Raw genomic sequence first — 25,554 nt, 5'->3', positions numbered from 1 at the left:
GTGTTTCTCCTACCCGCACAATTTGGCAGAACCACACTTTGAAGAATCTATTCTTTTGAAAAAGTTCATTCATCTTTTGTTTTGAACACAAAGATCAGCCTTTTACAGAGAGAATATTTACTTGGGTTCTCTATAGCCAGCAAGGGTTATTCCGCAGCTTGTGAAGAGAGATGTAGGAGCTGATATAGAGATGAAAGTATCAAAGATTACATCGACAGACTTAGGTGCTACTCTATGTCAGGAACTTTCCTTGGGCTACGATGTAATTGGATCTTTGCAGCAATAGTTGTAAAAAGTGCAGTGTTCGAGACAGTTGTCAAACCAAATGCTTCATTGGAGAGGTTGGCACACATGGAATACATAGATGACCTTGCATGGCCAGGAAAGGGTATAGCTCTGCGCCAGGAGGGCATAACGTATGCTCAACTAGATTGGTGCACAACTGTACACATACCATGAACGAATAGACACCCATTACAACCTACAACGGGGCTCACGCGCAGGTGCCATTGAAGCCAGTCTGGAACTGGTGCCAGATTCTTCTATCTGTTCACCGAGCACAACACTTTCGGAGCGACATTTGCCCTCGAAGATAGACTGATTGCCACTATGGTATGATGTCCTATCTACTGGTCCGGCCGCATGAGTCGGAGGCCACCCAACACAACTCAAGGGGCACGGACGCATGACGTAGGCCAATCTAATGCCACTGGAACGAGATAAATTCCATCGCAGACCGAGAGCCCCTGAGTGAGGCAAATAATTGTTGAGAGTCATTTACGAGCCGTCGGATGGAGCGGAAAGCGTAAACATTACTCTGGCCGGAAGAATCAGTTGGGGTTGGGAGAGTCGCGCAAGGTCCGCGGCCACCAGGTCGACGACGACATCCCGACCTCCACGAGGCCGAAGTGTCAATAGTGGAGGAGGCGTTAATTAACTGCAAAGGCGGGATTTAGACCAAGCTAGTAATAAGCATAGATTGGATATTAAGGAGGTAAATTTGGTGAGTAGTTTACTCCGGACTCGGGTCCGGGACGCCGTCGGGGAACCCACCGTTTTCCCACGCAAGAGAGCGATTCATCAGCGATTGTTCAGCAATCAATCAATTCATCAAATACACCATCAATTAAACCGGAATGAAAGGGCCTCGGACGAATCCCGATGGGAACTCCGAGTACTACGGATCGTGGAGAAAGCATGGATGGAACACGGCAAGTGGAAGAAAGACCAGAGATTCTGGAAAAGTGAATGATCTGCCGTCTTGGCGGGCTTGGCAAGGGGGGCCCCGCCCCGCGGACCAACCAGCGTGGCCCCTGGCCTGACACGAGCCCCGATGCCGCGTGTTAGTTGGACCTTTCAGTGGGTTAGTGGGTTAGTGCGTGGGTGTTAGGGCTTCCAGGGCGGGGTCCGAAGACCAGGACGAGGAGGCCTCCGAGAGGCGGCACCGCCAGGAAGATGATGATCTTCGACATCGCGATCATCCTGTCCTTGGCTCAAGTTCTCGACACAGTCTAGCACCATCACGCCGAACACCTTCCCAAGTTCCACGGGTTCCGCCTCTCCGACAGGGTCTGTATCGGATTGCGACCAGGAAACAGGAGGCTGAACAGAACGGCTGGCTAGTCCGACTGCTCGGTCGAGAAGCCGCGTCATGGGGGCACGATCGAGTCATCCCTGAGCTACCAGTGCCCGCGGTTTCCTATCATCCCCGGTTCCTTCCTCGACGCTAGAGCGCAAGGTCTGGGAAAACCCAGCGCTACCATCGAACCGGGCCTGAAACCGATGGCCACCGCCGCCATCTACTCGAAACCATATCAAATTAAGCACCAGCGGCTCCACTACTTCTCTGGGTGACCTCCGTGCCGCTCGGACAGCTCACTGGACGTCCCCGGTGGGGTGTTTCAAAGAACCCCCTCAACGCTGACGATCGCCTTCCCAAAGCACCTCTCGCAGACCCCGGCAGCGGCGTGATCGGCGGTGGCATCACCATCGCCGGGGACCCAGTTGTTTATTCTCCTTCCCTGTCGACCGCACCCACCGTCATCACGGCCGATATTGTTTGAGATTGCACTGGAGTCGGCGTGGGACCTCCGTCAGGAGAAGAGCGGACGGGTTCCAACCGCCAACCGTCAACCGCCATGGCATCCGAGGCCAGCCAGCAGGTATATAAGGTCGACCGTCTCCGATCGTTTCCTCCTCTGGCTCAACACACACACACACACAGTCTTTGTCATTCTTTCTCTTCTTTCTTTTGTTTCATCACTCTTGTCACTCTTTTCCCCCAACTACTAGCCAACTTCCAGGATGAAGTACGCTGCTGCTCTCACGGCTGTTGCCGCTCTCGCTGCCCGCGCCGCTGCTGTCGGCGTGTCCGGCACCCCCGAGGGTTTCGCCTCCTCTGCCACTGGCGGTGGCTCTGCCACGGCCGTCTACCCTACCACCACCGATGAGCTGGTCTCTTACCTCGGTGATGACGAGGCCCGTGTCATCGTCCTGACCAAGACGTTCGACTTCACCGACTCCGAGGGTACCACCACCACCACTGGCTGCGCTCCCTGGGGTACTGCCTCCAACTGCCAGCTGGCCATCAACCAGGACGACTGGTGCACCAACTACGAGCCCGATGCTCCCACCAGCACGGTCACCTACGACAACGCCGGTACCCTCGGTATCACCGTCAACTCCAACAAGTCCCTGATCGGCGAGGGCACCAGCGGTGTCATCAAGGGCAAGGGTCTCCGCATGGTCAGCGGTGTCTCCAACATCATCATCCAGAACATTGCCGTCACCGACATCAACGCCAAGTACGTCTGGGGTGGTGATGCCATCACCCTCGATGATGCGGACTTGGTCTGGATCGACCACGTTACCACGGCCCGCATTGGTCGTCAGCACTACGTCCTCGGGACCGAGGCGGACAACCGTGTCTCCATCACCAACAACTACATTGACGGCGAGTCGGACTACTCGGCTACTTGCGACGGTCACCACTACTGGAACGTGTACCTCGACGGCTCCAGCGACAAGGTCACCTTCAAGGGCAACTACCTCTACAAGACCTCCGGCCGTGCCCCCAAGGTCCAGGACAACACCTACCTCCACATCGTCAACAACTACTGGGAGAACAACTCCGGCCACGCCTTCGAGATCGGCTCCGGTGGCTACGTCCTCGCCGAGGGTAACTACTTCTCCAACGTCGACACCGTCCTCGAGACCGACACCTTCGAGGGTGTCCTCTTCTCCTCCTCCAGCGCCTCCTCCACCTGCGAGTCCTACATCGGCCGCTCTTGCGTCGCCAACGTCAACGAGGGTGACCTCTCCGGCACCTCCACCACCGCCCTCGAGGCCTTCAACGGCGACACCCTCGCCACCGCTGATGCTGCCAGCACCAGCCCCGCCTCCAGCGCCGGCCAGGGTAACCTGTAAGCGGTTCTCGATCAGAATCCTCGCCCCTTGCATGTCTCTTCTGGAACAGACAAGACGAATCCTGCTGTTGTACAGCGGGAGTGTGTTGTAACTTAGCTTCTATCTTAGCCTAATCAATAATACTTCTGAGATGGATTTGGTGTTGAGTCCTATTATGTACAATTTGCCACAGTAGAACATCCACTAGTAGGCCATTGTGCCGCTCTGTAGTAGACCCTGTGCATTCGTCTGCAAGGTCCTCTCCCTGCCTGAGGATCAATTGCTTGCCTTAGGCTTTCTTTATGCCTAAGGCTAGTAGGCATTACTGCCTGAGGCTACAGTTCATCCCCTGTGGGATTGATGCCTGAGGACTACATCAATCACTAGCAGATGCCTCCAGTCAAATTTAAGTTCGAAATTAGACAGGTTGGGCTATACAAGGCATTCTCGCAAGGATATCCTACTAGGGAAAGAGCGTGCCAGGTAGCATAGCCCTTGATATTGTATTGTAGTAGCATTGTACGAGAAATTGCATTTCAATAAATCCGAACCTACTCGGTGATCGCGGTGATCGCTGCATTGGCAAGGACAATCCCATGACATGTCAAGATAACAAGTCAACCCTCAATAATAGAACCCCAGCTGCCACCATCGGCACCTCTCCTGGTCCGTCGGATCCCGGATCTCCGTGATCCCAGTCTCTCCCAGATCCAGCATCGTCCTGTTCGGCCCATAACGCTTGAACTCCGGCCCGATCTTCGACTGCGGCACGCCATTCATCGCGAAGCTCGTTATATAGTCCTGGAGGGCCCATGCAACCGTGGCGTTTACGCTCTTTGAGGGATCCCCATCGTAGAAGGTATATTGCAAGTCGTCCTCATGCAATCCCGGAGACACATCAAAGAGATACGCATAGGTGCTACCCCGATACGCCTCGTTCAGGTAGTAGTTATTACATTGGTATCCGTAATCCGCGGTAACGGACGAGGCGCGGCCCACCGCATCGCGATATCCCCGACTCCCATTGTAGATAGGCGGATACAGTTGCCGTAAAAGATGATCGATAGTGGCGGGCTGGATCTGCGGAAAGGTCCGCCGGAGATCCCGACGATAAACATCCTCATGGATAGCATCGGGGGTGGTCGCGCGTAACCCTTCATTCGCGTTGCGACCGTGCATAACATTTATATACCACATGCGCTCCCTCTGGAGGATGAGTTCCCCCGGTAAGGCGGAGATCAGATTCCCGTCGACGGTCGGACCATAGATGTACGATCCGTAGACCGAATATCTCGCCACTTGGTATGCATTCGCGGCAATGAGTGCCTGCGAGGACAAATTCCGGGCTTGATCCAACGAGCTGACGTTGAGTAGACTCTGGAACTGGCGGAAGGTCAAATCCTGTTGCGCGAAATCAGGGACGGGAAGAAAGGCTGGACTTTGCAAAATGGCGCGCTGGAATAGCTCTTCCCCGCGAGCAAAAGCGGTGATGTGATGCATGATAGACGCCGCTCCGGCGGATTCGCCCATCACCGTTACTTTGGAGTCATCGCCACCGAAAAAGTGAATGTATTGTTTCACCCAAAGGAGGGCCATGCGTTGGTCCATGAGCCCAGCATTGGCGTTGCCGGATTCGCGGAGTTCGGGGCCGCTCAGCCAGCCAAAGGCCCCCAGCTATAACATGTCAGCATGCGGGTGCGGTCACCGATGGGGTGAATTACGCGGTAGTTGACGGAGACGAAGACGACTCCGTCTCCGAATGCCATACTCCGCTGAATCAGCCCACGGGCACCGGTGAACTGGCTTTTGTCACCGGTGGTGAACGCACCGCCATGGAACCAGACAATGACAGGCACTCGGGGGCCGCGGTTGGGATCGGACGCTCTGAGCATGATGCGTGCGGGGACAAGTATATCGAGAAAGAGGCAGTCTTCCGTTTCTCGCGGGTCTCGCGGCTCGGGGTCGTATGGGTAGTCGAGGACATCTGTCGATCGGTTGAATGGAATCCCTTTTAAGTAATGGTCGACGAAATCCCGCGCGATGGCCGTGTCCCACATTGGAGATGCTTGTGGGCAGACTCTAGCATCTGTGCCGTCTTGAATTACCGTGCGGTCTGTCAATGGTGACTGAGGGATCCGGAATCGATTGTCTCCCGTAGGAGGTGATGCGTAGCGGATGTTGCTGAAGTTGTAGTAGTCACCGGCGGCCTGAAACGTTAGCTGAAGGCATACAGGTGTGGCAGTTGATGAGAGAACCAACATTGTATCCCGTTGCTCGATGGATAGCGTACCCGAGGTCTGCATGGGGAAGATAAATTGAATGAGCCTTGATGGTGGCCGATAGGCAGAGCCAAGCCAGTGCAATCCCCGGTATAGCACGCATGGTGGCACCGGCCCTCGAGATCGAAATGCGATGCTGGCAGTGGTACTCCCATCTTGCCCATCATTTTATACTCTCTTGGTTCCTATATAACACACCGAGGACAAAGATCACGGTCATACAGCAATACTCCCCGCTCGGCTGTACAGCGGTTCTCCATATTGCCAGCTAGGCTCAGGTGTTCCCTAGAGGGGTCAACGAGATCACGCAAAGGCGGGATTTGACATCCTCTAACCCCTCGTGCATCTCAGATGGGCAAAGTGTAACATCTACATGTCACACGGGGAGTAAGACTGCCTCTGCGATGGTCGTCAAGAGACCCACAATTGATGAACAAGGCAATGCAACGCGTCAAAGAAGCTCAAACTACCAACTGACTGCACGGCTAGACGATGGAGAAATGAGGGCCCCGTGGTAAGGGGAAAGTGTCCATCTTTGTCAAAGGACCACAGAGCTAAAGTCCCGCAGATTTTCCGATGGCAGTCTCGCCAGATCTGCCGTATCACATCGAAGCAGGCGTCTAGCCGGGAGGTGTGCAAGGGGCTGATCATGATCTGCACCGGAGCTAACGATTTCCCCTGAGTTTTGAATGCCCTTAAACCTCTCTTATCTGTGTCGAGAATGCCGACAATATCCCTAGATATACCTGGCCGATTCCCTAACAATTTACCCTAGCTTCGGAACAGCGGGTAGGCAATGATTGAGGGAAGGTTGGCGTCCGCGGCTGGGCACGAATTCGCCAGTGTAACACGGGAAGACTGGCGCCTTTGTGCCCATTTAGCACAAGTTGTCAAAGAGGATTCAAGTGGCGAGACTAAAGAACGGTCACTAACAGCGTGTTCTGCCCTGCATCCTGTGCAGGTTCCACAGAAATCTGGCTTCCGGGATAGACCAACCACCCAAGATTTGGGATACCGAGCAAATAATACATTTGGCCAGCTGAGAGGGTTCCCAACGGTTTCAAAGGGCCGAGATAACGACAGGTCTCCAATTGGGGATTCTAGGTAGAGTAATGCCCGTTCACAAAACGCTAGTTAAAGGAAAATTGCAGGCCGAAGCTGAAAGTAGAGCTGATAATATCATTGCATTGCACTTCGATGTCATACCGTGGGGAAGTTTTCTCCTACCCTGAAACACCAAGATAGAGTGCGGAAACCCAGGCATGCAAGTTATACAAGCGGCGGTCACAGTCCCCAAATTTCCTTCTGCTGCAACGACTGGAGGATTTGTTCGACGCCTTTGTTGTTCTTGCTTGCCAGTGAACCATCCCCGAGAGCTCTTTCTGGACCAGGGTCATTGAGAGTCTCGACCTTTCTGGTTGAATTTCGCACAACCTCCAATACGGTACCTCCCTGCAAATCGTCCTCCTCCAGACACCTGAACATGGCCAAAGCTACTTCTTCGGGGGTTGCCCATCCGTCCTTTTCTTGGTCTACGAGCATCAACTTTTCGGGATTGTCGGTCCATAGTGGCGTTCGGATTAGGCCCGGGGCCACCGCATTGACACGAACGCCGATTGCTTGTTCAAGCGGACCCAAGCATCGCACAAAGCCCGTTATGGCAAACTTCGACGCGCCATACATGGGGCAAACTATGTTAGGCATTTGACCCGCGACCGAGGAGATGTGGACGACACGCCTTGGATTATCCGGGGTGACTGGGATTGCATTCGGGCCTTTAGGATGCAGCCAATGCGATAATGCGAGTTGGGTCGCGCGGATAGGATGGGTGATGTTGATATCCAACAAGGCGTACCGGTCCCCGTCGACTTCATCCTTGCTTGCCTGGGAACCCGGCGGATGCCAGAAGTTCGACCAGGGCGGCTCGTAGACTCCAGCGCCGGGACAGAGAATGTGGAAGTCCCCGAACAGGAACAATGTCTGATTGAACATACGGTTCAGGTCCGCCCAGGAGGTGACATCCGTCCGGACAAAGACAGCCCGAGGCGATGTAGCGGGGGGCCCATGCTTAGCCAGGAGCTGTTCAGCTTCCGGGCGGAGGGCAAGATCGGCAATCACCACATTGCAGTTGTGGGATAGAAGGAGAGATGCGAACGCGAGATTAATTCCTGTCGGGGTTTAAGTGGCTGTCGACGTAAAGATGAGGGGGAAGAGAGGGACTGACCCGATCCAGCGCCCGTAATGATCGCGGTCTTCCCATCGACTGAGAAAGGCAGGGTGCTCGCCCCGGCCAGCTTGGTCATTTTGGCGGTCGCGACGTGCAGATGGTGGGATCCGCCGTGCTGGTGATAAGTCTCAGGATACCGGTCGTCATCCCTGGTCGAGGCTCGGGACTAAATAGCAGTTGCATTCGCGCCGAGGGAGCGGGGAAGCTGGTGGCAGCGAGCGGGGAACGGGCAAATCATCGAGACCAGCTGCCAATCCGAGCATTCCGGGGCAAGGTCCGAGGTCAGGGACATTTGGTATCCAGTAACTGCTGCCATTCGCTATCCAATTCGCTATCCACGTCTTCCCTGGCTCATGATGTCACGACGTGGTGGGTAGGTTGGAGCTTTTGATGTCGAGGGGACCAATCGAGAGACGGTCGGGGAGCCGAGGGGTAGACCCACTGCATCGGAGCTTCATGCTTCAGAGTAGACAAGGACCAAATAGTGTTGGATAGAAGTAGATCAATCCGCAGAGCAGAAGATGGACGCATGGAAGTGAGGCCATCGCGCCCGTCGCGGAGGACCCGCTTGGCAAGGGGGCAGTGCCGCCATGCGTGGCTCAGCCACACTCCACTCCAGTCACTCCCAGTCATTTTCCCCCTCAAAAAGCCAGGCAGACCCTCGCGCCTCCCTTCCTGGAGGGAGTCTCGACCTTAGGTTTGGTCCAACTCTACCAGCACCAGTAAAAAAAAACAAAACTGGCTCATCAATGTGCTGTGGAATAACGCCTATGTCGCCTGCCTGCAACCACTAACCATCCCCTATGTAGCAGTTGGCGGTCTGGTTCATGGATCCAGTCCCAAACACAAACTCCGCCTGATCATCATGGACTCGTGAACAAGAAGAAAGATAATCCAATATGGAAATGCCCAGAAAATCGCCATTACCCCTGAGGGCCTGCCCGGTCACCGTCCCCTCTCAATGGTGCGCATTCCGGACGCGCATCGCCGTCGCCCGGTCCGCCGCTAACACCCGACAGACGCGCACCAGGTCTTCCACCGACGCCTGTGTGTCGGGATGTGTTTCGCCCAGCACCTTCTCCCGACCGCGGACAGTCTGCTCCGCGAGCTTTTCGGCCTCATCCCATCTCCCTTGCGACTGGTAGATCCCCCCCAGATTCGCCATGGTCGTCAGTGTATGGGGATGGAGGGACCCCAGGTTCTTTTGCATCAATCGCAGCACCTGTGCGGTCAATACCTCCGCCGCGTCCGTCCGCCCTTGATTCTGGTACGTCAGAGCCAGATCTGCCATGGCGGTGAGTGTCAGGGGGTTCTGGTCCCCCAAGAGCGACTTCATTGCGGCGACGGCTTGTACGCCTAGCCTGGCGGCCTCCTCTAGCCGATCTTGACACCGGTAGGTGGATGCTAGGTTAATCATCGACATCAACGTCTGGGGATGCTTATCGCCGAGCTCTACTTTGCTTGTCTCGACGACTTGTGTCTCGAGATGTTCCGCATCGTCCAGCCGACCTAGGTCCCGGTACATCGATGCGAGATTGGCCATAGACGTGAGTGTCAGAGGATGCTGGATCCCGAGATTTTCTATCCGGATGTCCATCACCTCGGACTCGAGCTTCTCTGCCTCCTCCAAGCGACCCTGCTCTCGGTAGGTGGTCGCCAGGTTGGACTTCCACGTTAGGGTGGAACCATGGTGGTCACCCAGCACTCGCGCACTACGTTCAATCACCCTCTTCTCCAACCGTTCTGCCTCGTCGTATCGTCCCATGTGGCTATACGTGGTCGCCAAGTTACCCATCGAGGTAAGGGTGGACTGGTGATCCTCGCCCAGTCGTCGTGTCTTGATCTCCAGAAGGCGCAGTTCTAACGCTTCGGCTTGTCGCCAATGTCCCTGCTTGCGGTACGCTGTGGCCAGGTTCGACATGGAGGCCATGGTCTGTGGGTGATCCTCCCCTAGCACCCTTCGCCTAGCCTCGGTCACCTGGCGGCCCAGATCGATCGCTTCCGTCCAACGGCCCTGGCCACAGTACGCGGAAACCAGGTTGTGTATCGCTATCATGGTGAGCGGGTCGGTCGGGCCTAGCAAGGCTCGTCGGGCGTCAACCACAATGGTCCCGACATCTACGGCGGCGTTCCACTGGCCCCGTTCAAGAAAGGTGAGGACGAGCCCACCAAAACGCACCAGTGCGGCGCTCGGGTCGCCCGCATCCTCGTTGCTGGCCCGTTCCACCACTGCGTCTAACCTGGTGGCCGCATCTGGGACTCCTTCGCGTCGATAACGTTTTGACAGACTTCTGAACGCACCCAGAAACGAGAGGGACGGCGAGACATCCATCGAGGGGTGAAGGAGTGGTCTGCTCGCGACCCCAGAGTCTGGTTCTGGTAGGAGGACGGGTTGGAAGTGCCAGTGGATGATTCGAGCGCCGGAGGAACAGGAGCGGAAACGAGGAACCTAAGCTCGACGGGTCGGAATTAATAAGCCGGTCTGCGAGCGATAACGACACCAAAATGGGGAAGGGAGTGGAAGAGAAGACAGTTGGTCGGTCTAGGATGCGGCGGAAAGACACGGAAGGGAGGATCACGATTTGGGGCGCATGAGGTTTGCCGTCAACAGGAAGTCGAGCGAGCGAGGGATGGGAAGAAGGATGGTGACAACGGGGCCGGTGATGCTGGAGGGAGACGGTGGGACAGGTCGACCGCTTTGGCAGGCAGGCAAGGCCCCAGGACGGTGCCGCCAAGCCGCTAGGCCGATGGATGATCCCATCGTCAGTCCGGCCGCAAGTCGCAACTGGCAACGAACGCGTGTTATCGCCGCCTCCTGCCCAGCGTGATGCAGGTGCTGTCTGGCCTCGAGTCTCCCCCTCATCTTACCTGCATTATTGGAAACACGATGGGAGGGAAATGGGAGACCTGGGATTGGCAATGAACGGTGAGACGATCCACTCTCCGGACGCCATGGAATCATGGCCCTGGGAGTTATTTCATGACTAGCCGGTGACCCGGAGAAAACGCGCCCGCGGGCGGCTCCTGAGGGGGGGCACATTTTCCCCTTTCAGCCCTGCCGTCAGAATTCGTGACCATCCTGCCGTCCAGAAATAGCACCCGCCTGTCTTACCGTTCCGAAACGGCCCCCATACCGTCCCGGACGGTATTACCGTATGGTACTCGTCTGGTCAGCCATGATTCTCTCGGCCTCTCGCTTGCTCCTCCCAAGTGTCATCTCCTCTCTGCTTCCCCTCCAACCGTCCTCCCCTTCCCTTGCTGTCTGTCTGGCGCGATGATCGTCGCGGTTTAAAATTAGAAGACAGGTCGCGCCGACAGAGGTCCGTCTCCATTCCTGCCGCCATCGCTTGTCACCCTCCATCCTCATCGTCGTCCCACCATGTCCCGACCAGAGCACGACGACCCCTTACCGAAAGCCTCCCAAGACCTGCAAGACCACCAGCTTCCGGCTATGCCATCTCAGCCGCAGCCTGGCTCGACGGCTGCCTCCTCCGCCCACGCCCATCGGTCCGTCCTCCAGAGCATTGCAGCTGCCATCCCCACCTCCGGCGCATATCCGCTGTTATGTTTTCTGCCTCTGGGTCTGATGGCGGACGCGTTCCGCTGGAACCCCGTCCTCATTTTCATCTATAATTTCCTTGCCATCATTCCTCTCTCCGCGGTGGTGTCGGACTGCTCGGATATGCTGTCCCACCATCTGGGGGAGCTCATGGGTGGATTAATCAATGCCACCTTCGGCAACTGCGTGGAGCTGTCGGTAAGTCCCACGATTTGGCTGAAAGCCAAAGAGACCAGCCTAACCCATGGATTGATCTCTAGACCGGGATCCTGGCCCTCACGCGCGGGGAAGTCTACTTTGCACAGTCCGTCATGATCGGGAGCATCCTTTCCGATCTCCTCCTGATCCTCGGTTGTTGTCTCATCGCCGCCTCGTACAACACCTTCATATTACGGTTCAACAAGCCCGTCACCGGCGCTCTGGCTTCGCTGATGGTGGTCACATCGGTGGGGCTGATTCTGCCCTCCGTTCTGTACTCAACCTTTCCCTTCGACCTGGGGGAACAGATTATCGCCTTCTCACGTGGCACATCGGCCGTCCTTCTACTTCTGTATGGCGGGTATTTATACTTCCAGCTGGGCACGCATAGCCACCTCTTCCAATCGCAAGGAGACAACGAGGATGGTGGGAGTGACTCGCTGCGGGAACCCCAGCATAGCTTGAATCAGCTTATCGTCACCCTCGTTCTGTCGTCCCTGGGTATAGTGGTCTGCGCGAAGAATATTATGGACAGCATTCCTGCAACCGCTGCGACGCTGAACATCTCCAAGACGTTCATTGCCACCATCCTCATTCCCATTATCAGCAACAGTTGTGAAGGGGCCGCGGTTATCACCGCGTGTACCGGTGGAGGAGATGTGAATTTTGCCATCAGCGTTATCGTCAGCAGCATTCTGCAGATTGGATTATTCGCCATCCCGTTTCTCGTCATGCTGGGCTGGGTTATCGCCAAGCCAATGACGCTCTATTTCGAAACCTTTCATACGGTCGTTCTCTTCTTCTCGGTGTTGCTGGTCAACTGTATTCTGCAGGATGGCAAATACACCTATATCCACGGAAGCATGCTCGTTGCCATGTACGTCACTACGCTGCCCTTGGTTGACCACTTTCCTAACTCTCGTGTCTAGGTATGCTATACTGACGCTTGCTTTCTACGTCCGCTAAGCGGTAGCCGTGAGGCCTTTTCGGTTATAAACAGAGCATGGATAGATGTAACGCCTTCGATTGTTCTTGCATTTGGGCATTGTTTGGGCATTACTGGGACATATATACATATACCATCTTGATAATGAATCCGAATGATCATGTGTTCACGACGGCAACATCCTTGATGGTACTGACACTGGGACAGACATAGAAGGCCACTCCCGTGATAATGTATCTATGAGTTGGTTAATAGAGCGAGAACTGCAGGAAAGAAAGGAACGGGCGGCATCGGGGGAGACTGACGTTCCGCAAAGCATGAGCCCATCAAAGTAGTTGGCTCTCCCTTCGTGGATGACATGGCTCATAACCATAGCTGCCAGAAACAGCATGGTGGCCTCGAAATTATCCATTTGCAAGGTGACTGGTTGACCCAATGCCCACCCCATGAGTACCAAGGCTGGGGTGACCAGAAGAGTAAGGCGAAGAATACTATTCAAAATGGTTCGGATTGCCGTCTCGACATGGCCCTGGCGCGAGATCACGACGATGGTGATATATTTGGTCACGTTCCCCACCAGGGGTACCCAGACCAAAATGGGAAAACTGGTGGCGGTCCCTTTCTCCAGCGACACATTGACGCTATTCACCAAATGTGTAACGCAGATGGCCAAGCAGGTCACTCCGATCAGGAGAGCGAGACCTGCGCGGCTGGGCGTAAAGACGCCCAAGTGGTGATCTGGGTGCAGTTCATCTGCGCGGCCCTCGGTGCTAGAGTCCTCAATCTGTGCCCTGCCGGTGCGTTCGGCAACATGAAATATTGCAGCATGCGTCTTTAGCTGAAAGAGGAGGAAGACAGCAAGGAGCAGAAGTAGGATAATGGCGATACCGTACGAGACCAGACGAACCTCGTGGCTCGTGACGATCGCATTTATGGAGATCGTGTCCAAGGAAGGGAATGTGACCATTATCCCCGGGAGAACCAAAGCGATACACACCATGATCATCAAGGATGACATGATGCTAGTCAACGTGCGGTCGAAGATGAGATGTTCCTTGTCGTAACCGGAGATCAAGAAGCAGCTACCCAGCACCTGCGAGCCATTGGTCAACGAGACAGACTCGACTGGAGCAAAGATTGCGGCTCACCAGAAGCGAATAACACAGGATGCTGCCAACCACCACCGAGTGGAAGATGCGGCCTTGTCCCATTTGCGCCGACACAACACCTACCACTAACTCCACCGAGTTTCCCAGGGTCGATTTCAGGAGTTCGTGAAGGAATGGGCCCAGGGTATGCGACAACTCCGCAATAGCAATGGTAATCAAGGCCATCAGAGGGACCAATGCGCCGAGATTCAACCAGAAGACTACCTGCCTGGGCCATCCCAGAATCCCAGATATAAACCCTATAAGCACCAATCCAATGGATGCCCTCAGGAATGGATGGCTTCCAATCCTCACGATAACTACGTGGAAGGGATTGGGGCGCCAGTGCAGAGACCCCGTCGGCGAGGATCCACGGTCGCTGGGAGGTGGCGTAGGCGGATCTGACGCCCCTGTCGTGCCAGACGAGTCCTCCATCGTGATTGAAGGATGGTGGCGGTGTCTCACGGCGGGCATGCTGGACGATGTAGACTTGCAGGTCGAGATATCTCGGTCGTTGCTTGTCGCAGGCGGCACGAGCTTGGGGTGACTGGGCCAGTCTCCGAGGCGCGGCTGAAGTACCTTACCATCCGTGGTAAGGCAGTACGGTACTGCCGTTCCGAGCCCGAACCAAACAACTCCTGGGCGAGAGGTCCCCCTCAGCCTTACAGGGCTGGGTGGCAGGTTTCGATTGGGTGGCCACCCCACCTCCCCGTCAGACGGAGAACCTTAGCGCCTAGGCACCCCTTTTTCAGCCCAATGAAATCGGGTGCTTGGGCCGGACCCCACCCACCCACCTGCACCTGACGCCCTTTCCGTGTAAACAATCGTATCGGTCACATATGACGTTCGTCAAACCGTACCTGACGGTAACTCCAGAACGTCCCCGCCCGCCTTAAGAGTACCGCCAGGACGGGACCGAGAACGACCTGCTACTCCTCATCGCCTCTTCTCCCTCCCTCTTGGACCTGCACTGTCCATGAACTCCAGGATGGTGTTTGTGGAAAGTGCCCGGGAGGTGCCCAGACCATCCCCCGTCACCAGCCTGTGGCAGACCATTGAAGTTACTCTCTTCTCCAGCTATACAAATGTGCTTCTGGTCTTTGTGTTCCTGGGGATCCTGTCCGGTTCCCAAGAATGGAATCCCTCCGTTGTGTTCATCCTCAACCTTCTGGCAATCTTTCCACTGGCATCGTTGCTGTCCTTTGCGACCGAAGAGCTAGCCAAGAGCGTGGGACAGACTGTGGGAGGCTTGATCAATGCGTCCTTCGGCAATGCCATTGAAATGATTGTGAGTGCATCTTAGCCATCTCCTCATTCCAAGCTAACCGAGGCTCTCCCAGGTTGGGATCACAGCGGTGAGTCAAGGGGAGATCCATATCGTCCAATCTTCCATGGTTGGCTCCATTCTGTCCGGAACTCTACTGGTGCGCAGTGCAACAGCCCCATTTCCTGCTCGCATGTCTGACCATTGTCTAGGTCCTAGGATGTTGCTTCTTTGCCAGTGGCTACAATAAGGAGACTGTGGTTTTCAATGTTGATGTGACGGGGATCATGTCGTCCTTGATGATTGTGTCCTCGGCGGCTCTCGTCATTCCGTCCACTCTGTACTCCACGGCCCTCTATGCTTCACCCAACGGAAGCGAGTACATCCTGCGCCTGTCGCATATCACTGCCGTGTTTCTACTGTTGTTCTACTTTGTCTACCTTTACTTCCAGCTAAGCAGTCATGCTCACCTCTTCAGCGGAACCGAAGAGGAAGAACAAGAAGAGCGCCAATTAGGACCCTTTTCCGCCAGCCTTGTTTTGGTGCTTGCGACGCTGGGGGTCACCGTCTGTTCCGACTACCTGGTCGACGGCGTGGATGGCTTTGTGGAAGCCTATGGGGTTAGCCGGGCCTTCCTGGGTCTGATTGTCGTGCCCATTGTCGGGAACGCCGGCGAATTTGCAACGACCGTGAAGGCAGCAAAGGAGGGGAAGGTGGACCTAGCCATTGGAGTGATTGTGGGGAGCACCCTCCAGATTGCCCTTTTTGTGACGCCATTCCTGGTCCTTTACGGCTGGGCACTTGGGGAACCCATGTCCCTCCGCTTCAATACATTTGAGACCGCCTGTTTTTCGCTAGCGGTGGTAGTGATGAACTGCTTGATTCGAGAGGGGCAGTCCAATTACTTTGCGGGGGTCTTGTTGTGCGGAACGTGAGTGCTCCTTCTTTTATCTTAGCCGTTTCCTGCTGACCTGCTGTTAGTTATCTGATCATCGCTATTGCGTTCTATGTACACCCGGATATCGTTTCGCCTCCCGAATAAGCAAACGCCTGGCAGACAATATGTAATGAGTGACACGTAAACCGGAGGCATGATGACCTGTCAGATGTTCACTCCGGATATTACTATGACGTGGGACTGTCGGCCATCAGTATTTGCCAATCCGCAGAAAAAGCCGCGAGCTCAACAGCGAGTATCAAGGGTGGCGGGTCGCATCCAGGATGTGACGGAGTTGGATTGCGATCAGGCCAGGAACGGATCCTGCGGGTAAATTAGGCAAAAATACGGCCGAGCGGGGAAGCCGAAGATTACCGGCAGGTGTTACGCGGCTGTCTCCGCCCCGTATCGTCCACCCCCCGGGCCATCGGGCGGTTCTCTTTCGCTCTCTCTCGTGGGAGTTTCTCCCCCCTCTCATCTGATTCCTTCTGGCCTCATCTCGTCTCGTTCAGAGCACGACTGGACTGACGCCTGCACATCCTGTATCTATTCCGTAACTCTCTGTTCCTCCTATGGTGCGAGAGTCGTTCGTCATGACCCCGGTAACAACCAGATCCGCGGTCTAATTACAATCCCAATTCTCGCGGTAGCATGAGCTTCTAGACGGGGCCATGAAGGAGGCAGGTACTTCTGGGGCCTTGGCTACCCTTCCCCAGTGGCCCATCCCCGACTGGAACCATATATAGAGCCAATCGTTGACTAACATACCCCAAGAGCCTGAACGAAAAGCCCGTCGCCACCCACCAACCGCTGGTCAGGGGTGAGCATGGCGTGTTTGAGTTCTCGGCTGAGCAGTTGAGTAGCCTCATCGAATCGCGAAACCTCGAGACCTTCTACGCCTTGGGTGGCCTCCCCGGATTAGAAAAGGGACTGCGAACCAACCGGAACACTGGATTAAGCGTGGATGAGTTGGGGCTCAAGGACCATCACCAATCAGCAATAGTCTCGTCCATTCACAAGATATCCCATCACCATCAGCATGGAACCACGCAGTTTGCAGATAGACGGGCAGTCTTCGGAGACAACCGCCTTCCCATCGCCAGACCACCCACGATCCTGCAGTTAATGTGGATGGCCTATAACGACCACGTCCTCTTCCTTTTAACCGGCGCCGCCATCATCTCGTTGGCCCTGGGGCTGTATCAGACATTTGGGACTAAACACACGAGGTCCAATCCACCTGTTGAGTGGGTAGAAGGAGTGGCCATCCTGGTCGCCATCATCGTCATCGTCCTAGTCGGCGCAGGAAACGACTTTCAGAAGCAGTTGCAGTTCCAGAAGCTGGACAGGAAGAAACACGATCGTCATGTGAGGGTTATTCGATCCGGACGGTCGCAGGAGGTCGCAGCTCATGAGCTGGTGGTTGGCGATATCGTGCACATGGAGCCAGGCGACGTCATCCCCGCCGATGGTGTTTTAATCCAGGGCCATCATATTCGGTGTGACGAATCATCTGCGACTGGTGAGTCGGACCTGGTGCCTAAGCAATCCGGAGATGAGGTCGCAGATGCGATCGCTGATTGTCGGGATACAAAGCACCTCGACCCGTTTGTCATCTCTGGCTCAAAGGTTGCCGAAGGCGTTGGGTCGTTCTTGGTGCTAGCTACGGGCACCGAGTCGAGCTACGGCAAGATTCTTCTGAGTCTCGAGGACGACTCTGAATTCACCCCCTTGCAGTCTCGGCTCAATGTGCTAGCCAAGTACATTGCTAAATTTGGCGGGATTGCTGGTTTGGTGATGTTCGTCATCCTGTTCATCAAGTTCTTAGTTGGCTTGCGTCATTCAACGTCTTCGGGCACCGAGAAGGGCCAGGACTTCTTGAATGTTTTTATCATTGCCCTAACCATAGTGGTCATTGCCGTGCCCGAAGGTCTGCCTTTGACTGTGACTCTATCCCTTGCTTTCGCCTCCACGAGAATGCTCAAGGACAATAATTTAGTCCGCCAGCTGAGAGCGTGTGAAACCATGGGCAATGCCACGGACATTTGCTCGGACAAGACCGGAACCTTGACGCAAAATGAGATGACGGTAGTCGCAGGCATAATTGGGACGACTGCAGAGTTCAACGGGCCACAGCCTCAGATTCACGGCTTGGTTGGAGCGGTGCCGACTACCGCTGAGTTTATGTCTCGTCTCAGCAATAACGTAAGATCGCTAATCCGAGATCTAGTCGCGGTCAACACCACGGCTTTCGAATCAGAGGCAGCAGGAAGCCGATCGTTTATTGGATCCAAAACCGAAGCCGCCCTGCTGGTCTTCGCTCGAGACCACTTGGCCATGGGTCCGCTAGAGGTGGAGCGATCGAACCATGACGTGGTGGAACTCATCCCATTTGATGCGGCTCGTAAGTTCATGATTACCGTGGTCCGCCTGGGAAAGATGTACAGGGCATACATCAAGGGAGCCCCGGAATTACTGCTAGGGATGTGTTCGAGTTCCATATTGGACCCAACTGAAGATCTCTCTATTGTCGCCCTGGAAGAGGGTATGAAGCAAGATCTATACCAGAAGGTAGATGAATACGCCTCGCGATCGCTACGGACAATCGCTCTGCTCTTCCGAGACTTCGAGACATGGCCTCCGAGCCAGGCTGCGGAAATCCAGCCAGACACGCTTGACATGGATGATATCATGCGCGACCTGACTTTCATTGGTCTTGCTGGTATCCGGGATCCTTTGCGACGAGGAGCCCATGATGCCGTAGAAACCTGTCACCGGATGGGTGTGACGGTGCGGATGGTCACAGGGGACAACCTTCGAACGGCCCGATCTATCGCGGAGGAATGCGGCATTATCACTAGCAACGAGGACATTGCCCTTGAAGGGCATGAATTTCGAAGCCTGACCGAGGCGCAGCAGCTTGAGATTGCGCCCCAGCTCAAAGTTCTGGCTCGATCCCGGCCTGAAGATAAACGCACGCTCGTCCGAAGACTAAAGGAACTCGGGGCAACGGTCGCTGTGACAGGGGATGGAACGAACGACGCCCCGGCTCTCACTGCAGCTGATGTTGGCTTTTCCATGGGCATTTCGGGGACAGAGATTGCACGCGAGGCCTCAGCCATTGTTCTGTTGGACGATAATTTCGGTTCCATCGTCAAGGCGATCATGTGGGGAAGGGCAGTCAGCGATGCGGTGCAAAAATTCTTACAGGTCGGGATTGCTGCATGAGGTTTCCGGTTTTTCATCAAGCGACTAATTGTGTTGTTCAGTTTCAAATCACCATTACCTTCACCTCTGTCGGACTAGCCTTTGTCACGTCTGTGGCCAGCTCCAGCGAAACATCGGTGCTGACGGCCGTCCAGCTGATGTGGGTAAACCTGATTCAGGACACATTGGCAGCCCTGGCCCTCGCCACCGATCCCCCATCGCGAAAAGTGCTGGACCGAAAACCCGAAAGGAGGTCAACTCCTCTGATCACGGTGCCGATGTGGAAGATGATCATCGGGCAATCGATCTACCAGCTGGTCGTGACGCTAGTGCTTCACTTCGCCGGTAACCGTGTCTTCTCCTACAGCACCTCCCATGAACACTCTCAGCTGCAGACCGCAGTGTTCAACACATATGTCTGGATGCAAATCTTCAACCTATATAAGTGGGTCCTCCTCCCGTCTCTGCTATCCTCTGGTCCTGACTGTCCTTAGTACCCGCGCCCTTGGCAACAATATCAACGTCCTAGAAGGCGTCCACCGGAACTGGCTCTTCATTGGAGTCAACGTTATTATGATCGCGGGACAAGTGATTATCATGTTTGTTGGAGGCCGCGCATTTTCGATTACCCGGCTCAGCGGGGACCAGTGGGCCTACTCGGTCGTTCTGGGGGCATTGTCACTTCTTGTTGGGGTTCTCGTGCGTTTTATTTCCGATGTCCTCGTCGAGCGTCTCTTTGGTGGTTTAGCCATTGTCATGGGGCCCCTGTTGAGGCTCTTGCGGGTGAAAGGTGAATGACGGGCGGTTGCTCTGTTGTCAGTTTTATTTTGGGTTATGTATATACCTTGTGCCGTATGAACGGGGGCCAAATTCGCGAAATGACCCGTCTTCACATGATACAAGCTTCCCTCTCCTCAAATACAAGTCCATAGCATGGTGACCTGGATCACATAATATCAAGATATTATCGATTAGGACAATTCATGAATATATTCAGTATCGTTACATCATGTACAAGTCTACTTTTCCACCCTCATAACAGCGCCGGGGCAGTCTCCTTCTCCGAAATCATACGCGTCAATACTGAGTCGAAGATTTCCTTGCCAGCTCTGTCATGCACCAGTCCAATCCACATGAACGATGACAAAATCGCTCGCATCTCCGGCCACGAACGCACGCAACAGCCCCCAAGGTGATACAGCAGCCACTGTCGGAAATAGCTCCTCGCGGAGGGCTCAAAGACCGAGAGTCCGCCAACGGTCAATAGCCAGATCCATAGTTCGGGGGAGACATCGTCTCTCATAACCAGGCCATTAAGACATCGCCGGTACGAGGACGCCAGATGTGTGTAGGGAATGGTGGCGCGCCACTGGAGGAAGATATCGAATCCATAGCTTAACAACGCCAGACGGATGGCTTCGTTGCGGGCCCGGCAGTCAAAGCCCATATGTAGCAGGGGATACATGACGGAGGCCATGGTTTTGAGGAAGTCCTTTTCAGGGATCATGCCGTTGGACTCGACGGTGAGGTTGATCTGGGCGCAGAACCCTTGCATGATGTGCCAGATCCTCGCGAGGCCAGGGTCGAGTTCCCGCACGAAGGCAGGAGTCGCGCTGCGACGGGGCTGGAAGCAGAGCGCGGATGGCACGAAGAGGTCGAGGTCTCGGTTCTCGAAAAAAGCGGGCTTGCCTCCACTGTGGATAGCCAGGCCCACATCGCATCTGCACCGGATGTTAGACTAACTGGCTAAGAGTCAGACAGGATGGAATGGACCCACCGGATGAGATCGATGACCAATTTATTATTCGATATGAATGACCCTAGCCCGCCGCGGAGACGGACCATCTTGCGTAGACCCTCGGTGTGATGGCGGACGGCATCATAGTCCCCCATGATATGCGCATGCAGGATCAGAAGGATGACGATCATAACGGTCGCATTGGATATCTTGAGCTGCTCATCCGCGAGCCTGTCCCGCAGGAGGCGGATAGTCTTGACGAAGTGAGGGGAGAGAGACAGGTCGGAGCACTCGCCGGGTCGAAAGTAGGACTGGGTGGTGAAGACCATGGCGTTGAGGTAGGCAGCATCCAGGGCGAGCATCTCAAACATCCACGCGCGACTGGCCTGATTGAACACGATGCAGACGGCCAAGGGGTAGAACTCCGCCTTTGCGCTTTCGGTGACTAGCTCCCATGAGTGCCCGGTCAGATCCAGCTGGTCGGGTCAAGGTCTGGCAGGCAGACAGGCACCTACAGCGCAGAATAGTGGCTAGTGCGGCCGGACTGGCCGAGTCATCGGCCAGCTGAATCCAGGACAGGTCGTTCCCGATCCTGCGGGGAAGATCTGGCGCTGCTCGCGTGGCCCGTGGGGGCAGTGGAGGTGAAGCCACTGCGTCGTCTGTGCTCGAGTCATCGGGCTTGGACCGGTCCTCTGCTTGGCGATAACGGGATTTGCCGCGGTTCTTGCCAATCATGACATGGCTGCGGATGAGTTTGCGGGTATGGGGGTCGACTTTCTTAGTGTTGGTGGAGACGATGAAGGGCATGTCCGCCGTGGCCACTATCGCGGAGCAAGAAGAGGTAAGATACTGGCTACGGACGACCGCACGGCATGGAAGCAGCACATACCGGATCGCTGAGAGGGTGGCATGGTGGCGTCGTTTGCACGACCCGGACTGACGGGATTGGTATCACGGACAGTGTGGCAGCAAGACGCGCAGCCGCGTGGGTAACACACTAAGACGAGAGTCGCTGGCAGGTGTTCAGATTGCTGGCTGAAAACGGCAAGCAATCCTATATAAAAGACGACTGATGGGGGGCCGCCCATCGCGTTCCCCATCAAGCCTGAGGCCAGCTTCCACTCCGCCCCCGTCCCCGGCCCGCCGTCAGCTCTTCCGATTGGTAGGAGAGCCCCAGGTGGGCCCAAGATTGTTGCCCTCCTTAGGTCTAGTGCTGACAACACGTGAGGGGATCCGCGCGTTAACCCCGATCGGGAAGGAGCTTAATCATCGCTGCTCTGAATATAGAAATAAAGAGGAGATCATATCCGATGCCTTATGCTTCCATTTAATATTCTCCGGCACTTGAGCTATTCTCAAAAGATCTGTCACAGGGCCATCCGTACTCTAGCTAAGCTGATGCGTACAGTATACTGCCGGCAAGAAATAACAGAACCAACAACTACTCGCATTGACATCTCCGAGCCTTATTCAAAGACTCTACCCTCCACCGATGCATCAACCTTGAGCTCTGCTCTTTCTGAGAAACCGCTTCAAGGTGTGGTCGATGACTTTGGAGGTGGATTCATCCAATTCTTCGCCTTCGATGGACAGAGGGGCCGTGGTGTCGCCACAGGGCACCCCGTGGATCCAACGGACCAGCAGCTCATAATTCCCACGCTTATTTTCTTTGAAGTCCACGAAATGGCTCTTGGAGATGTGCAGGTGGTTTCCATCGTGATACGCGTGCAGGATCCGCACTTTGGATCGGAAGATGGAAATGACCACGACCTGGGTGGAAAACATTCGGTTAGCAAGATGGAAGATGGCGAGGAGGTGCGGACTTACGGGGAAGGTGTAGTGACGGATATAGTCAAACTGGGTCAGTCTCCATCTCATGTACCCGACAATCGGCAGAACCTCACTGCGACGCAGAGGCTCCTCCGGCTGGGCGTAATGGTACAGCCGGAAGCCGCAGTGCGGAATGTCGATGGAGCTGGCTTCAAACTCGGCACAGGTCTGCCATTCATAGGGAACATCGGGGGTATGCTCGCCACTGGCGACGCGAGGTTCTTCATGGTAGCACCTGCGGGAATGTGAGTGGATGAGCCCTGGATGAAGGGGCTTGGTGATTAGTAGTAGTGACTCGTACTTACCCCTGCTGAACCCAGGAGACCTGCTTGTCATCCACCAGCCAGGAACACCAAACTTCATTCGACACATGCTGGAGGGTATATTCCACCCGGTGGACCTCATCACTGTCTCCCTCCGTCCAGTTCGAAAATTCTATGCTTCCCCAGTCAATCGCGGGCAACTCCGACTTGGGCAGTGGTTGGTAAAAGGTTTGATGACCCCCATGGGGGTCCCCTTCCAGGTCCAGGTGGGAAAGTTTGATCCCCAGGGATTCCAAATCGCCGTTGGTAAGAGCTGTACGGCTGAAGTTTTTGGTTGCGTTGAAGATGCGCGTCAGGTCGTGGTGGACAACTGCGGTCTTCTTCACCCGCGCGCGCACTCGCTGCCGCACCATCTGGAATCGTTCCGCGTCCATTTTCTGGATAAGGGGGTTAAGAAAATCGGGGAATGGTCGGTACTCAGGTGGATGGGTGGGAAGGGAGGAGGGGGGAAGAAGGTTGGAGCAGCGACTCTTATAAAAGCCGGTCGGCGTTGCCACGACAGCCCGGCGGTCGGGTTCATGCGACTTTCACCAGGATTCCCCCGATGCATGAGAGTGACTGGCGGAAACTGCCACGCCTCTTCGCATTCATCAACCCAGAGCGGGAGCGAGGTTTCCCGTGCCCTGTAAGGGAATTACCTCGTTCACGATGGCGATTTCCGGGTGGTGCACTGGTGGTCTGGTCCCTCCCTACGATAACACTGGCATTCAACGGAGTGGCCCTTCACCCTGATATAAGTGACTCCCAGCTGTCGTGGAAGGCTCCTGCATGGCGTCGAGATGGTTCCATCTCGCTCCTTCCTTATATAAAGAAGCTGAGCCTGCTGGCTTCATCATCGTTCTCGAGTCATCTAACCTATCCAACCATCTATTCCCTCTGACCGATCTGGCATACCCATCTAGATCCAACCATGTCGACTATCCCCTTGCCCATCCAGATCGGAAGTGAAGCCAAGTGGATCGCCTCCGCCAAAGCACACGGAGTCAAAGGGGTCAATATCTTCGAGCTTGCGGAATATGATTCGGCATCCAAGATAGGGGAGGCCCAGTATCTTGCTTTGAGGGCAGTCTGGAAGCGCAAGCAGAAGGCCCAGTTCGATGCGAAGCTCTGGGGTCTGCAGGACATCGATATCGCTCAGAAGCTGTTGAGCAAAGTCCCGCAGTGGCAGGCCTTCCTCGCAGCGGTCCCCCTTCTGGTCCCCTTGGACAAGATACTCCCCGTCACCGACCTGGGCCGCTTTGAGCTCACCTGGTACTATGGACAACTCATCCGTGCAGCACCGAGTGCGCCAGATAACGACGATAATCTGATTTTCACTCCAGTCGCGAAACGAACGAGATCCAAGACATGGCAGCCGGACCCCGCAGCACTCCTGCAAACACCGACTAATCCACGCCAAAGAGATCTTTGTGATCTTTTCAATGAGTTGAGCCTTGAAGAAGGACAAGCCCCAAAGCCGGCAGTCACCCTAACAACCTCTTACTCTACTGGATCCCCCAAGGGAGCACGGACCCAAGAGCCAGCAGTCTCCCCGCCGACCTCTTACTCTTCGGACTCCTCGAAAGACGCACAAGAGCCGGAGTCGGCCAAGCCTCAGTTATCCTCTCCAGAGACCCCGCAGGATGACCTGGACCGAGATCCCACTTACGAAGATGACAACGACGCGTTCCCCCCAGTGTCCGATGAGAACGTTGTCAACTCCTACTTGGCTGGGTTTGCAAGCCTAGTGACCATGTCGGTCCAGGGGGTCAAGGCCCATTGGTCCCAGGAGCGTAAGGGGTTCAAAGTCAGAAATGAGGGCACCAAGTTGTACGAGGCACGCACCGATGGGCACCTATTCTCAACTGACGGCAAACACACCAAAGCCATCGTCGAGGTGAAACCGATGATGCGAGATGCTTCGACCAGAGTGATGATGCAAGAGACGGCAGAGATGGCTGCCTGGATCCACGCAGAACCCGATGAGATCCAGGGTTGCGCAAATGATAAAAGGTCTCATTTCAACAACCCCTTCCTTGTCGGGAAATTTCAGGCTTATTGACTAATCATGTGACTCTTAGGTTCCTTCGGCTCCTGTTCTCCATGAATCGGCATGAGATCTATCTCATCATTGCCGAGTACAATGTGGATTATGTGGACTATCTCATCAACCCAAATCGCAAATCCGAGTGTCAGTCTTTCCTGACCATGAACCAGTTTGGACCGTGGGATATTGCAAGAGCGAAAGACATGGAGACCATCGGCTCGGTGATATTGGCTGTGACTTTGCACTTTAGTAAAAGTCTCCCCTTGATTCAGCCTCCCCCTAGTGAGAAGAAAAAGTAGGACACGTCCGGTTCGGTCCTCCCCACGAAGTTCTGAGTAGACTTGAGGGGGGTCAAAGTTCTAGATAAATACACTCCCATTCGATACGGCTTGATGGCATCATCGCCCATCGTGGGATCCACCATGGTAAAAATTGAGTGCTGATTTTCTTGGGGTCAACGCGGCGAG

General features: G+C 55.1%; 11 protein-coding genes across 11 annotated transcripts; 5 read left to right on the top strand and 6 right to left on the bottom strand.

Moving 5' to 3' along the window:
- The first annotated feature begins 2,239 nt into the window (after positions 1 to 2,239).
- Positions 2,240 to 3,449, top strand: BO80DRAFT_426092 (polysaccharide lyase family 1 protein). The gene has a single exon (XM_025719676.1). It carries the CDS (start codon positions 2,305 to 2,307, stop codon positions 3,424 to 3,426), a length of 1,122 nt encoding a protein of 373 aa, XP_025574373.1. The 5' UTR covers positions 2,240 to 2,304; the 3' UTR covers positions 3,427 to 3,449.
- Positions 3,450 to 3,896: 447 nt separating this feature from the next.
- BO80DRAFT_112585 (alpha/beta-hydrolase) lies at positions 3,897 to 6,133 on the bottom strand. The gene is made up of 3 exons (XM_025713431.1): positions 5,665 to 6,133; positions 5,127 to 5,612; positions 3,897 to 5,079 (listed from the first exon to the last, which is right to left on the bottom strand). Exons 1-3 carry the CDS (start codon positions 5,785 to 5,787, stop codon positions 4,030 to 4,032), a joined length of 1,659 nt encoding a protein of 552 aa, XP_025574372.1. The 5' UTR covers positions 5,788 to 6,133; the 3' UTR covers positions 3,897 to 4,029.
- Positions 6,134 to 6,685: 552 nt separating this feature from the next.
- Positions 6,686 to 8,124, bottom strand: BO80DRAFT_112846 (NAD(P)-binding protein). The gene is made up of 2 exons (XM_025713433.1): positions 7,909 to 8,124; positions 6,686 to 7,852 (listed from the first exon to the last, which is right to left on the bottom strand). Exons 1-2 carry the CDS (start codon positions 7,985 to 7,987, stop codon positions 6,969 to 6,971), a joined length of 963 nt encoding a protein of 320 aa, XP_025574371.1. The 5' UTR covers positions 7,988 to 8,124; the 3' UTR covers positions 6,686 to 6,968.
- Positions 7,843 to 8,402, top strand: BO80DRAFT_112509 (uncharacterized protein). Its single transcript, XM_025713429.1, has one exon. It carries the CDS (start codon positions 8,009 to 8,011, stop codon positions 8,300 to 8,302), a length of 294 nt encoding a protein of 97 aa, XP_025574370.1. The 5' UTR covers positions 7,843 to 8,008; the 3' UTR covers positions 8,303 to 8,402.
- A 385-nt stretch (positions 8,403 to 8,787) lies between these two features.
- On the bottom strand, positions 8,788 to 10,365 carry BO80DRAFT_112511 (TPR-like protein). Its single transcript, XM_025713430.1, has one exon. It carries the CDS (start codon positions 10,241 to 10,243, stop codon positions 8,870 to 8,872), a length of 1,374 nt encoding a protein of 457 aa, XP_025574369.1. The 5' UTR covers positions 10,244 to 10,365; the 3' UTR covers positions 8,788 to 8,869.
- Positions 10,366 to 11,121: 756 nt separating this feature from the next.
- Positions 11,122 to 12,707, top strand: BO80DRAFT_112621 (calcium/proton exchanger). Its single transcript, XM_025713432.1, has 4 exons — positions 11,122 to 11,231; positions 11,304 to 11,668; positions 11,731 to 12,545; positions 12,598 to 12,707. The coding sequence occupies exons 2-4, from the start codon at positions 11,363 to 11,365 to the stop codon at positions 12,632 to 12,634; spliced, it is 1,158 nt and encodes a 385-aa protein (XP_025574368.1). The 5' UTR covers positions 11,122 to 11,231; positions 11,304 to 11,362; the 3' UTR covers positions 12,635 to 12,707.
- A 65-nt stretch (positions 12,708 to 12,772) lies between these two features.
- On the bottom strand, positions 12,773 to 14,197 carry BO80DRAFT_358050 (vacuolar calcium ion transporter; the record flags this gene model as incomplete). Its single annotated transcript, XM_025715866.1, has 3 exons — positions 12,773 to 12,851; positions 12,920 to 13,707; positions 13,763 to 14,197. 3 exons carry the CDS (start codon positions 14,195 to 14,197, stop codon positions 12,773 to 12,775), a joined length of 1,302 nt encoding a protein of 433 aa, XP_025574367.1.
- Positions 14,198 to 14,750: 553 nt separating this feature from the next.
- Positions 14,751 to 19,968, top strand: BO80DRAFT_358022 (plasma membrane calcium-transporting ATPase; the record flags this gene model as incomplete). Its single annotated transcript, XM_025715865.1, has 7 exons — positions 14,751 to 15,050; positions 15,103 to 15,186; positions 15,239 to 15,957; positions 16,008 to 16,050; positions 16,738 to 19,173; positions 19,233 to 19,615; positions 19,665 to 19,968. The coding sequence occupies 7 exons, from the start codon at positions 14,751 to 14,753 to the stop codon at positions 19,966 to 19,968; spliced, it is 4,269 nt and encodes a 1,422-aa protein (XP_025574366.1).
- Positions 19,969 to 20,202: 234 nt separating this feature from the next.
- BO80DRAFT_409292 (uncharacterized protein) lies at positions 20,203 to 21,920 on the bottom strand (the record flags this gene model as incomplete). The annotated part of the gene is made up of 4 exons (XM_025717882.1): positions 21,798 to 21,920; positions 21,424 to 21,729; positions 20,948 to 21,353; positions 20,203 to 20,891 (listed from the first exon to the last, which is right to left on the bottom strand). Exons 1-4 carry the CDS (start codon positions 21,817 to 21,819, stop codon positions 20,204 to 20,206), a joined length of 1,422 nt encoding a protein of 473 aa, XP_025574365.1. The 5' UTR covers positions 21,820 to 21,920.
- A 300-nt stretch (positions 21,921 to 22,220) lies between these two features.
- BO80DRAFT_502927 (uncharacterized protein) lies at positions 22,221 to 23,498 on the bottom strand. Its single transcript, XM_025724357.1, has 3 exons — positions 23,044 to 23,498; positions 22,736 to 22,973; positions 22,221 to 22,678 (listed from the first exon to the last, which is right to left on the bottom strand). The coding sequence occupies exons 1-3, from the start codon at positions 23,433 to 23,435 to the stop codon at positions 22,406 to 22,408; spliced, it is 903 nt and encodes a 300-aa protein (XP_025574364.1). The 5' UTR covers positions 23,436 to 23,498; the 3' UTR covers positions 22,221 to 22,405.
- Positions 23,499 to 23,971: 473 nt separating this feature from the next.
- BO80DRAFT_409290 (uncharacterized protein) lies at positions 23,972 to 25,386 on the top strand (the record flags this gene model as incomplete). Its single annotated transcript, XM_025717881.1, has 3 exons — positions 23,972 to 24,470; positions 24,567 to 25,053; positions 25,122 to 25,386. The coding sequence occupies 3 exons, from the start codon at positions 23,972 to 23,974 to the stop codon at positions 25,384 to 25,386; spliced, it is 1,251 nt and encodes a 416-aa protein (XP_025574363.1).
- Positions 25,387 to 25,554: the final 168 nt, after the last annotated feature.

The sequence above is a fragment of the Aspergillus ibericus genome, assembly GCF_003184845.1.
Source record: "Aspergillus ibericus CBS 121593 unplaced genomic scaffold BO80scaffold_25, whole genome shotgun sequence".
Taxonomy (NCBI): domain Eukaryota; kingdom Fungi; phylum Ascomycota; class Eurotiomycetes; order Eurotiales; family Aspergillaceae; genus Aspergillus; species Aspergillus ibericus.
The sequence above is the reverse complement of the archived record's forward strand: the minus strand, read 5'-3'. Positions and strand labels throughout refer to the sequence as shown.

Bases quoted from the DNA above. Each gene is read 5' to 3' on its own strand.
- BO80DRAFT_112846 (XM_025713433.1), bottom strand. From the start codon at position 7,987: ATGACCAAGCTGGCCGGGGCGAGCACCCTGCCTTTCTCAGTCGATGGG. The intron at 7,853-7,908 runs GTCAGTCCCTCT...AAACCCCGACAG, and splicing joins CATTACGGGCGCTGGATCGG to GAATTAATCTCGCGTTCGCA.
- BO80DRAFT_502927 (XM_025724357.1), bottom strand. From the start codon at position 23,435: ATGGACGCGGAACGATTCCAGATGGTGCGGCAGCGAGTGCGCGCGCGG. The intron at 22,974-23,043 runs GTAAGTACGAGT...ACATTCCCGCAG, and splicing joins GTCTCCTGGGTTCAGCAGGG to GTGCTACCATGAAGAACCTC. The intron at 22,679-22,735 runs GTAAGTCCGCAC...TTTTCCACCCAG, and splicing joins TCCGTCACTACACCTTCCCC to GTCGTGGTCATTTCCATCTT.
- BO80DRAFT_426092 (XM_025719676.1), top strand. From the start codon at position 2,305: ATGAAGTACGCTGCTGCTCTCACGGCTGTTGCCGCTCTCGCTGCCCGC.
- BO80DRAFT_112511 (XM_025713430.1), bottom strand. From the start codon at position 10,243: ATGGATGTCTCGCCGTCCCTCTCGTTTCTGGGTGCGTTCAGAAGTCTG.
- BO80DRAFT_112621 (XM_025713432.1), top strand. From the start codon at position 11,363: ATGCCATCTCAGCCGCAGCCTGGCTCGACGGCTGCCTCCTCCGCCCAC. The intron at 11,669-11,730 runs GTAAGTCCCACG...ATTGATCTCTAG, and splicing joins GCAACTGCGTGGAGCTGTCG to ACCGGGATCCTGGCCCTCAC. The intron at 12,546-12,597 runs GTACGTCACTAC...TCTCGTGTCTAG, and splicing joins GGAAGCATGCTCGTTGCCAT to GTATGCTATACTGACGCTTG.
- BO80DRAFT_112509 (XM_025713429.1), top strand. From the start codon at position 8,009: ATGGTGGGATCCGCCGTGCTGGTGATAAGTCTCAGGATACCGGTCGTC.
- BO80DRAFT_112585 (XM_025713431.1), bottom strand. From the start codon at position 5,787: ATGCGTGCTATACCGGGGATTGCACTGGCTTGGCTCTGCCTATCGGCC. The intron at 5,613-5,664 runs GTTGGTTCTCTC...CTAACGTTTCAG, and splicing joins ATCGAGCAACGGGATACAAT to GCCGCCGGTGACTACTACAA. The intron at 5,080-5,126 runs GTAATTCACCCC...GACATGTTATAG, and splicing joins TCGTCTCCGTCAACTACCGC to CTGGGGGCCTTTGGCTGGCT.